Source organism: Tamandua tetradactyla, chromosome 7 (assembly GCF_023851605.1).
Source record: "Tamandua tetradactyla isolate mTamTet1 chromosome 7, mTamTet1.pri, whole genome shotgun sequence".
In the NCBI taxonomy this organism is placed as follows: Eukaryota; Metazoa; Chordata; class Mammalia; order Pilosa; family Myrmecophagidae; genus Tamandua; species Tamandua tetradactyla.
Window position 1 is genome coordinate 71,061,231 of NC_135333.1, and position 12,397 is coordinate 71,073,627.

At 35.8% G+C, this 12,397-nt stretch overlaps 1 protein-coding gene across 4 annotated transcripts in view; it reads left to right on the forward strand.

Annotated features, from left to right (window-relative positions):
* Positions 1-12,397, forward strand: part of A2ML1 (alpha-2-macroglobulin like 1) — a 79,641-nt gene that overhangs the window by 50,032 nt on the left and 17,212 nt on the right. For all 4 annotated transcript variants that reach the window (XM_077169956.1, XM_077169957.1, XM_077169958.1 and 1 more), the window contains exons 30-33: positions 1,468-1,683; positions 1,850-1,977; positions 2,114-2,204; positions 2,478-2,546. In XM_077169956.1, coding sequence (XP_077026071.1) covers positions 1,468-1,683; positions 1,850-1,977; positions 2,114-2,204; positions 2,478-2,546 — 504 coding nt within the window. The remainder of the gene's footprint in view (positions 1-1,467; positions 1,684-1,849; positions 1,978-2,113; positions 2,205-2,477; positions 2,547-12,397) is intronic.

Consider the following 12,397-nt stretch of genomic DNA (forward strand, 5'->3'; position numbering starts at 1 on the left):
TGTATATTTGAATGCAGTTAAAAAGAGAAAATTTAGGTTGCATATATGTTATTAGAATTTTTTTAAAAAAAATCCATGGGCCTGCACAACAGAAACAATGAATCCTATATTAAGCCGTGCACTATAGTTAACAGAACAATTATAAAAATGTGCTTTCATGAATTGTAACAAATGTCCCATGGCAATGCAAGGTGTTAATAATAGGGTGGTATATGGGAACCTTTTACTTTTTGCATGATATTTCTGTAAATCTACAACTTTTCTAAAAAAAAAAGAAAGGTTGCTCGTAAATGGTCAAGCTGAACAGATATAACCTGTACAGAACTTCCCCAGGGGGGATGACCTGTCTTCTTATTTTATATGACGTTGATGACATCTAAATACACTGTTGTTTTTCATTTTGGATACAAAGAAGTAGGGTTCCTTTATTCTGTTGCAAATATTTTTTTTTAATTTTTAAATTTTAAAAAAAGATATGACAAGAATGAAACACAAACATTCTGAACATATGATCATTATTACAAATATTTTACAAAGTATCATGTATGTAGAAATTCTCAGTATACACAGTAAGATATGACAATTTTACCGAATACATCATTCTTTTTTTTCCCTCTCCTAACTGTAGTTTATATAAATCATGTTTTCAGAATGTAGAGGTTCAAGTTACATGAACATTTTGTGAGCTCTCTTATTCCCAGATGAAGAAAAATTGCCACATGGCATAATGCCTAAGAAGCCTTGGCTCACAAGAAAGGATTTTTCACCGAGTGCCGATATTCTCCCCGACTGTGGCATACAAGATCATTATACAGTTAAACAACTTCATAGATTGTGCAGTTTCTAGGGCTATCAAGTTACTGTTATTTCCTCCCTCAAATAAGAAAGCTGTAAAATATATACTGAACAGTTATCCTTTTGCTTTTAGCAATAGCTTATTAAGAAGTTAGGCTTGGTTCCTGAAAGTGAAGATAATAGCCAAGTGACCTATGGATGTTCATCATTAACTAGCTGACAGTGATTTACTATAAAAACAAGATATTATGATTTCTATGTCAGTTTCCCCAGGGGAGGTGAATGTGGTTCTTTTTTTTTTAATTAAAAAATTTTTTTTAAATACCAAAAAAACACCAACCACAAACATTCCTAGCTTTTGACCATTCTGTTCTACATATATAATCAGTAATTCACAATATCATCATGTAGTTGCATATTCATCATCATGATCATTTCTTGGAATGTTTGCATCTATTCAGAAAAAGAAATAAAAAGAAAATAGAAAAAAATTCATACATACAATACCCCCACCCCTCCCCAAATGTGGTTCTTTGGATACTTACAAGTGGTAACATTCAAACCCAGCTAACAACAACCAGATGTGTGAGTTATAGGGTTGTTTGAGCTTAATTCCAATGGCTCACAAAATGTTAAGCACATGCCTTTTTTCCCTGTCCCCCCCTCCCCCAGGATACTGTAGTTGCTCTCCAAGCTCTTGCCAAATATGCTTCTATTGTCTACGTGCCATCTGAGGAAGTCAGCCTGGTTGTAAAATCAACTGAAAATTTCCAGCACACTTTAAACGTGCAAGCTGCCAACCGGTTGGTAGTTCAGCAGAAGACTCTTCTCAGTATCCCTGGAGTGTACACCATGGAAGCTTCAGGCCAGGGCTGTGTCTATGTGCAGGTAAGCAGAGATACATGAGAAAGAGTGTAGATTGGGAAAGAGAGTCTGAGGACATCTTCACCTCAAGTAAAACCTTACATCTCTGTATCATATTTGTTAGGATTGTAGTGTACAATCTTTAAAGTTCTTCCCAACTCTGATTTCATTATCTTTTTCCTCCTACCAGACAGTGCTGAAATACAACATTCTCCCTTCTAAAAATCTGGAGACCTTTAGTCTTAGTGTGGAAATGGGGAAAGCTAGATGTGAACAACCTGCACTGCCTCGATACTTGACTCTCACTGTCCACACCAGGTGAGGAAGTAGAAAGTGTGGAGGCTGGGACTGAGGGGCACAGCCTCTGGATATAGCAGCTGAGCTGAGATGTGTGTATTATGTGTGCTGAGGGGAGAAATATGGGCTCACACAGGTTTGCTTCTTCCCACCTTAGTTACGTGGGGAGTCGCAACGCTTCCAATATGGCCATTGTGGAGGTGAAGATGCTATCAGGATTCAGTCCCACGGAGGGCACCAATCAGTTAGTAAGTTTCTTCTGTTTTCTTTTTTTAACTAGCTCCCATGGGGCCTAACATTATCATCAAAAAGCTGGTGATATGGACATCATTAAATATATAAACGTATATGTGTGTGTGTGTATATATATATATATAAATGATCTAAATGGCCTATAAAGGGATATCCATTATATCCCTAACTTTTTCACAGTATCTTGTTTCCTTTTTTATGACAGTGCTTTGAAGACTATCTAGGGAAGGCTCTGACTCTTAGTCTCCTTATTTTTCTTTCTTATTCAGCTTCTGCAGCAACCATTGTTGAAGAAGGTTGAATTTGGAACTGACACACTGAATATTTATTTGGAAGAGGTAGGTATTCAGGAACTGGACTGAAGAGCTTGGATTAATCTGTATCTTTGTCACATGCACAGGGATGAGGGAGTTGAGAGATCCCCCCATGCTACCTCCATGCTGGTATAATGTAAAACACCCTGGCATACTGCTAGAGCAGCACTGTCCAATGGATATCTAATGTGAGCCATTTGTGTCATGTAAGCATTTCCTGTAGCCAGATGTTTCAAAAATATTTTTATTGTAAACAAAAAACAAACATGCAAACATTTTTGACATACAAACGTTCTATACATGGTCTACAAGACTCAAAATATCATCACATAGTTGTGTATTCATCACCATGGTAATTTTTGGAACATTTGCATTTCTCCAGCAAAAGAAAGAAAAAAGAAAAAACTCATGCATGCCATACCCCTTACACCTCCCTCTCATTGACCATTAGTATTTCAATCTACTCAGTTTATTTTAACCTTTGTTCCCCATATTATTTGTTTATTTTTATCCATATTTTTTGCTCATCTGTCCATATTGTAGAAAAAAGGAGGATCAGATACAAGATTTTCACAATCACACAGCCACACTGTAAAAGCTATATCATTATACAGTCATCTTCAAGAAACATGACTACTGTAATACACCATAAACTAAAAAGGAGATATCTATATGATGCATAAGAATAACCTCCAGGATAACCTCTTGGCTCTGTTTGAAATCTCTCAGCCACTGATGCTTTATTTTGTCTCATTTCTCTCTTCCCCCATTTGGTTGAGAAGGCTTTCTCAATCTTTTGATGCCGAGTCCCAGATCATCCCAGGATTTCTGTACCATGTTGCCAAGGAGGTTTCCACCTTGGGAGTCATGTCCCACATAGAGGGGGAAGGGCAGTGAATTCACTTGCTGTGTTGTCTTAGAGAGGGTGAGGTTGTAGCCAGATTTTAAAAAATAAAAAGAGACAAAGTGAAATTAATTTTAATGATATATTTTATTTAATCTTAAATATTCAAAAAATTTTCATTTCACTGTATAATTAATATACAAAAGTATTGAGATACCTGTATTTTTCTGTGCTATATATTAAACATTTGGTGTGTATTTTATACTTATAGCACATCCAAATTTTGACTGATCATATTTCAAATGCTCAGTAGCCATGTGTGACCATGCAGATTTAGAGTATAATATAGTGGTTAGTAGTAGAACATCTGCAGCCGGACTGCCTGGGCTAAAATCTTCGTTCTACCATTGGCCGTATAAACTTGGTCAAGTTGTTGAATAACTCTGTTTCCTCAGGTATGTATTGGGGATGGATAGTGGTAAAACTAATATCTATCTCGTAGAGTTATTAAAGAATTAAATGATTTAAAACATGTAAAATACTTCAAACTGTGCTTGGTACAGAGCAAGCCCTCAATGAACAGTAGCTTCGATATTCTTTCAACATAATGTTAATATTGGATTTATTGTATATAGCAAAAGACATTTTCAAGGACTAGTAAGTTTCTTAAAGTTATTGCAATGCCTGTTTACATTGTATTCTACTCAACACAAGTAACAAAAGTAACCTTATTTTATAACCAGCAAACAGGAGTATCCCAAATTAAAAGTTACTATTGTTATCATTGTAGTAACAATCATTTCCATTCCCCTTCCTACACACTCATCCATTCACCTAACTGTGGAATCTTATCTCTCAGGGATCCAGGAGTTTGTTATTTTGAGTGAAGCCCTATTGTTTCTTTTGAGACAAGTCTGGTAAGCCTATCAGGCACAACTTTATAATCATGATATTGCAGTTTTTGAACTTTGCGAAGTTTCTGGGCAACCATCTCATTTGAGATTCATGATAACACTCCTTATAGATAAGGTGACTGAGGTATGATTGGAGTGAAAGGGAGGCTTTTCCAAAGAGGATAAGGTGGAAGTACCCGGATTGTACTAATTTCCATGATACCCTTCCTGAGAATGTACTGACTTGTTCCAGCCAGACTGTACATGTACATCTGGCTAACACGTAGATCCGGCTAAACTGATTCATTAGTTCCTAAGTTGATACATCAAGCGCAAAAGTCTAAAAGCCAGTGTTGATATTATATCTGTGATTACTTCCCTTTCTTTGTATCTTCTTGCCTTATTTCTTTTCCCTTATTTCCTGATCAATCTCACCAGAGGACTATCTTAACACTTAACAAAAATAGCTTTTGTTTTTATTCATCTCCTTTGTTGCTTTTGTTTGTTTGATTTTGGTGATCTGTTTCATTGATTTCTTCCTTTTTCTTTATTATTTCTTCTCTTCTTTAATTTGGGCTGGAGGGAGGGTAAAAGGGATATTTTCTTGTATTCTTTTCCCAACTTTTTAAGTTGAATGCTGGGTTAATTTTTAGTCTTTCTTATTTTCTAATGAATTTATACGATAAATTTCTCTCTAAGTACATTCCATTTCTGTCCTACAAATTGGAATGTGCAGTATTTTCATTATAATTCAATTCTGATTATTTCTGTTTTTTTTTTTGGAAACACATGGTGCTTTTTTTTTTTTTTTGAAAATTTTTATTTAAAAAAAACACAAAACACAGACTTCTTTCACTTCAGTTTGTGTTGCATTTCCAATTTGTTCAATTGCTCAAGTTTGCCTCTGTTTTCAATTGCACATGCTCCTGAAGCATCCTAGCATTTGGTAAGCAGGCAGGAGACTCAACAAAAAATCAAAATAGGGACAAGGTAGACTAAGTGCAGGGCACATCTGTAACATCTTATACATTTGAAAATTATAATATCAGTAAAAGTGAGACAGTTTACAGGTGAAATGAAACTGACCTACCTCAAGTTTCTGAACCTAGACTGATAAAGTAAGAATAAAGGTATTATATATTACATATAAAAAGTTTTATTTGCATCAAGTGAAATTGGCCATCATGCTTATACTTTTAAAATCTAAGCAAGGTAGAAGAAATCCAGACTCAAAAGATAATTTTAACTTCTCTACTCTATGGTGAGTTCAACAGCTTCTTACATGAACTACTAGTTAAAAGCCTTAACCAACTAAACAAGAAAACCCAGCCATGCTATGCTCTCTCAAAATTGGACAGTTCTTAAGTAAACAGATATCAATTACCTTTTTAAAAAATTTATTTTATTTATTAAATGTACCAACATGCAAGCACAAACATTCTTACCATATGATCATTCCATTCTACATATGTAATCAGTGATTCACAATATCATCACATAGTTGTACATTCATCATCATGATCATTTCTTAGAACATTTGCATCAATTCAGAAAAAGAAATAAAGAGAAAACAGAAAAAAGTTCATACATACCATACCCTTTACTTCTCCCTTTCGTTGATCACTAGCATTTCAATCTACTAAATTTATTTTAACATTTGTTCCCCCTATTATTTATTTATTTATTTTTATTCCCCCTATTATTTATTTATTTTTAATCCCTATGTTTTACTCATCTTTCCATACCATAAATAAAAGGAACATCAGAAACAAGGTTTTCACAATCACACAGTTACATTGCGAAAGCTATATCATTATACAATTATCTTTAAGAAACATGGCTACTGGAACACAGCTCTACATTTCAGGCAGTTCCCTCCAGCCTCTTAACTAAAAAAGTGATATCTATTTAATGCGTAAGAATAACCTCCAGGATAACCTCTCGACTCAGTTTGGAATCTCTCAGCCATTGGCACTTTATTTTGTCTCATTTCTCTCTTCCCCCTTTTGGTCAAGAAGGTTTTCTCAATTCCTTGGTTCTGAGTCCCAGCTCATTCTAGGATTTCTGTCCCACGTTGCCAGGAAGTTCCACACCCCTGTGCGTCATGACCCATGTAGACAGGGGGAGGACAGTGAGTTTGCTTGTCATGTTGGCTGAGAGAGAGGCCACGTCTGAGCAACAAAAGAGGTTCTCTTGGGGGTGACTGTTAGGCTTAATTTTAAGTAGGTTTAGCCTATCTTTTGTGGGGTTAAGTTTCATATGAACAAACCCCAAGATTGGCGGCTCAGCCTATTGCTTTGGTTGTCCCTGCTGCTTGTGAGACTATCACGAATTCTCCACTTGCGGAAGTTGAATTTTCCCCCTTTCTCACCATTCCTCCAAGGGGACTTTGAAAATACTTTTTTATTTACTGTTCAAATCCTTCTGGGTTTTATTGAGCCATCACTCTGGATAAACCTACAAAATCACATGCCCTACTCAAGGTTCCATGTACTTATGGTATTCGATTATGCCATCCACATAAGTTATATTAGGAAATGTGCTGGTTAAAATATAAATTTTGTTTTTTGTAACTTCATTCTTCATATACGCTTGCTATAGAGGTATGTTCATCTTTCTGTACAGAAGTTTAACAAATTAGTTTTCATATTCATAAAAAATATATATATATAAACTTTGTACCAAATAAACATTTTTGCTTTAGTCTCACACATAAGTTAAAGTTTTAAAATATTATTTACCATCTATTTTCAACACCCTGTATTATTGACATTCCTTTGTTCTTTCTCATGCAAAACATTTTTAAATTTGTACATTTAATAACTGTCATTATACACTCTAGGCATTCCTAGATTATGCCATCTCAGTCTTTATCATCTATCTTTCCTTCTGATTTCATTTGTGCCCCCAGCCCTCCTCTCTCTATCATTCTCACATTCAGCTTCATTCAGTGTTCTAACATTATTGTATTACAGTTAGGTAGTATTGTGCTACTCATTTCTGAATTTTTACAATCAGTCTTGTTGCACAATCTGCATCCCTTCCGTTCCAATTACCCAATATCTACCCTATTTCTATCTCCTGATGACCTCTGTTCTTAACTGAAATTATCCAAGTTCATTCATTAATGTTAGTTCATATCAGTGAGACCATACAGTATTTGTCCTTCTGTTTCTGGCTAATCTCACTCAGCATAATGTCCTTAAGGTCCATCCATATTTTACATACTTCATAACTTTTTTCTGTCTTACAGCTGCATAATACTCCATCGTATGTATATACACAGCTAGTTTAGCCACTCTTCTGTTGATGGACATTTGAGCTGTTTCCTTCTCTTGGCAACTGTAAATAATGCTGCTAAAAGCATTGGAGTGCAAATGTCCATTTGTGTCCTTGCCCTCATGTCCTCTGAGTAGATACCTAGCAATGGTATTGCCAGGTCATACGGCAGTTCTATACTTAGCTTCCTGAGGAACCGAGATGGTGTATTTAAAGCCATTCTTTTGTTATTACTTTGTAATGTTTTTGTGGCATGGTCTGAGAACGTAGCCTTCATGATAGTGATCTTCAGGAATGTATTGAGATGTCTTTTATTACCAAAAACGTAGTCTACTTTTGTAAATGTTCAGTGTGTTCTCAAAAAGAACATCTATTCCCTTTCCGTTGGATATGGTTTCTGATCTAAGTCTTAAAGTCTGAGATCATTAATTCAATTGTTCATACCTTTGAAATCCTTGCTTATTTTTTGGTTTGATCTTACAGTTTCTGAGAAGAGTGTGTTAAAATTTCAGTGAAAATTACTGATTTAACCATTTATCTCTGCAGTTTTGTCAGTTATTCATGATGTATTTTGAGACTACATAATTAGGTACATATGTTTGAGAGAATATATCTTCTTTATTACATTAATATTTAATGTTCTTCTCTGCCCCTTATAAAATACGTGTGTATAATTATTTGCTTTAGAATCCATTTGTTTATAAGATTGTTATTGCAGCTTTCTTTTGGTTCATATCAGACCTTTTCTTTTTAACTTTTTATTTTGAAATAATTTTCAACTTACAGGACAATTGCAAAAATTATACAAACTCCAAACAGAGAACCCCAACATACTTCCACCCCACCCTCAGATAACCAGATTCACTATTTTTAATATTTTGCCACCTTTGTCATGTCTCTCTATCATCTGTCTGTCCATTTTCTGAACATTTGAGAGCAGGTTTGCACACATCATACTCCTTGAACACGTAATACTTCTGTGTTCATTTCTACAAACAAAGGCTTTCAATTAGGTAAACACCTTAAGTGCAGTTATCAAGTTCAAGAAATTTCACATTGATATAAAGCTTTCCTTGTATATTCAAATTTTTCTCATGTCCCAGTAATGTCCTGTTGAACCTTTTCTCCTCCATTCTTGGATCTCATCCAGTATCATGTATTACATTTAATTGTCATTCTCTCTTTAGTTTCTCTTTCTTTCCTTTGTTGTAGAAACATGTATACAATATAAATCTTCCCATCTCAACCTCTCCAAAGCATACCATTCAGTGGAATTAATCATATTCACTATGTTACAGTATCCTTACCACCATCCATTAATAGAGCTTTTACCCCGAAAGGAAACCTTACACTCATTTTGTATTAACTCCCCCTTACCCGTACCCCCACCCCTGGGAACCTTGATTCTACCTTTTGTATCTATGAGCTTGCATATTCTCTAATATTTTCTTTGTGATTACCATGGTGCTTAAATTTAATATTCTAAATCTATAATAATCTCATATCACTGATATCAACTTAACTTTAATAACATTTCCCCTTTTAATCATATTCAAATATATATATTTCACTACTGTTAATTGCATTCACATGTTGTGCCACCATCACCACCATCCGTTACTAAAATGTTTCCAACATTCCAAATAGGAACCCTGTACATTTTAAGCCTTAACTTCCCATTTCCTATCCCCATCCCATCCCCTTGTAACATATGTACTAGATTCTGACTCTATGAGTTCGCTTATTCTAATTGTTTCAAATTAGTGAGATCATACAATATTTAATGCCATATAAACTATGTTCCTATACTTCTCTGTCCACCCATCTTTATATAACTCTTTTCACAAATGGCATATTTAAACATTATTGATTAGAAACTGTTGACTTATCATTATTATATTACATGCATTGGTCTTTTAGAACCTGTAGGAAGTAAAAAAGTGGAGTGGCAAATAAAAAATACAATAGTATATCAGAGATCTTTATTTCTTCATGTGGCTTCGGTCAATTGTCTAGTGTCCTTTCTTTCAACCTGCAGAAGTCCCTTTAGCATTTCTTGTAGGGTTGCTCAAGTGGTGATGGACCCTCAACCTTTGGCTTAATCTCACCCTTATTTCTGAAGGGCATTTGGCCAGATATAGAATTCTTGGTTGGCAATTTTTTGCTTTCAGCACTTTAAATATGCCTCCCCACAACCTTCTTGCCTCTATGGTTTCTGATGAATAATAGGCACTTAATCTTATTGAGCTCTCTTGTTTGTGATATGTTGCTTCCCTCTTGCAGCTTTCAGAATTTTCTCTTTATCTTTGCATTTAAAAGCTCGGTTATTGCATGGTACAATGTGGGTGTATTTGGGTTTATCTTGTTTGGAGTTCATTCAGCGTCTTGCACATGTTATATTCATGGCTTCCATTAAATTTGGGTATATTTGGTCCATTATTTCTTTTAATATTTTCTATGCCCCTTTCTCTCTTCTCATTCTGGGACCTCCATAATGCATATATTGCTATGCTTGATGGTATCACACAGATTCCTCAGGCTCCATTCAGTTTTCTTCATTATTTCTTCCTTCTGCTCTTTACACTGGCTGATTTCAATAGTCTTATCTGCAAATTCATTGATTCTTCTACCAGCTCTAACCTGCTACTGAACCCCTCCAGGGGATTTTTAACTTATGTTACTATAGTCTTCAGCTTTGTTTGGTTCTTTTTCATAATTTCCATCTCTCTATCGATAGTCTCTTTGTGTTCATCTGTAATTCTCCTGATTTCCTTTAGTTCTTTTTTCCCCCTTTATTAGAGAGGTTGTGGGCTTACGGAACAATCATGTATAAAACACAGGAATCCCATATACTACCTCACTGACAATGCACTGCCTTGGTGTGTGACATTTAGTTATGATTGGTGATAGCACATTTTTATAATTGTATTATTAAAATCCATGGTTTAACTTAGGTTCACTGTTTGTGTAGTATAGTTCCATGGATTTTAAAAAAATTTATTTTGGTACCATATATACAATCTAATCTAGAGGGAAGGGCAACAATTTTCCTTGCAGAGTTGAGCTTAGACAGAGAGAGAGAGAACACATCTGAGCAACAAAGAGGCATCCTAGAAGCAACTCTTGGGCCTCATTATGGGTAGTCTTAGCTTCTCCCCTGCAGAAATAAGTTTCATAAGTGCAACTCTCAAAATTCAGGGCTTGGCCTATTTTCTTGGGAGTCCCCAATGGTTGGGAGGGTACCCGGTGTTTCCCAGATGGGAGAGTCCTCAAGGGACTCTACCAATACTTTTTAATTATCAGCCCACCATAGTTTGAAATGTATCCTGGCACTGCACCAAGCCATAGAGAATTACAAGGCCTCATTCCCATTCTGGACTCCAGGAATCGGGGCTGTCTAAATGAGCTATCCAAAGAGGCTGATTCAGACTAAGTGTTACAGAAAATTTAGGTCCTAGACATAGTAAACCTCTGCCTTTTATCTCATACAGCTGCTGAAGGTCTAGAGTACATGCACTATCATCTTTTACCCTGCATTCTAATTTGCCTTGGACCCAGCCAGATTGGCTTCCTTTTAAACTCTAATTGAGGTCTGATCTCTTTCTCGGTTACTTCAACTGTTATTTATATATATAGTTATGCTAACTTTCAGGTCTACAGCACTCCATTTTGGGACCCAGGTGTCGCAAAATTACTCAAAGTAACAGGGAAATACCAGCTGATCCACATATAGCTCAGTGTCTCAGAATCCAGAAATACATCCAGAATTTTGGACCAAATATGGCTGCTATAAGGGCTCACAATCCAGGTTCTCATTTTTCATAAGCATTTTTTTAAAGAGACCTTAGCATACTTGTTCTTTTGTTTCTGGCCCATTCTGCATAGCCTGTTGTCTCCAAGGTTTATGCAGTTCATTGTGTGCCCCCTTGACATCCCTCCTTTTTTTTGTAGCCACACCAAATTCCATCCTATAAATGTATCACTGTTCACCATTGTACTTCTCAGTCATTGTGTCCTTTGGCTCCCTCTATGTATTGGGCATCCCTCTATGTATTGGGCATCATGGATAATATCCAAAATAAACAAATTCTGTTTTATAGTATCTTCACTTAGTTTTATAATCAGCAGCACTCTCAATTTTAGGCAATTTTCATTGAGAAGTGCAGACCCTTGGAGGTTAGTGTGGTGGTTCCGGAGAAAAATAGGGGTAGGGTTGCCATAAAATCCTGAAACCCTGTTGCTCGGTATATACCTGGAGGAACTGAGTGTGGGGACATGAATGGCCATTTGTACACTGGTGTTTATGACGGCAGTGTTTCCGATTCACAATGGATGGAGGTGGCTAAGAGTACAATGACTGAGGGAAGGAAGGGGGAAATGTGTATATATACAATGGACTACGAGCAGGTGCAAGAAGGAAAAAAGATGTGAGGCATGCAACTAGATGAATGAACCTTAAGGACAGTATGTTGAAAGAAATGTCAGAAACAAAAAGACAAATATCATCATGCCTCAACCATATGGACTAACTATAATATAAAAACTCAGTGAACTGAAGTTGAAGGCATGAGTTATCAGGTTGGGGCCTATTGTAAAATGTTCTAGATTATAAGCTCTTACAGAAGTCACAAATATTCAGGAGTTATAACTTATTTCTAAATTCTGAGATGCTGAGCTGTTTGTATATAACCTGGTTTTTCCCAGAAACTTTGGGTATTTTTGTGACATCTGAGACTCAGAATTAGAGCTTTGAAGCTATGAAAGTTAGTACCGCCCTATACAGGAACTGTTTAAAAAGTTGAAAAAGGGATCAGACTTTGACTAGAGATATGAATGAAGCTGATCTGGGTGTGACTAAG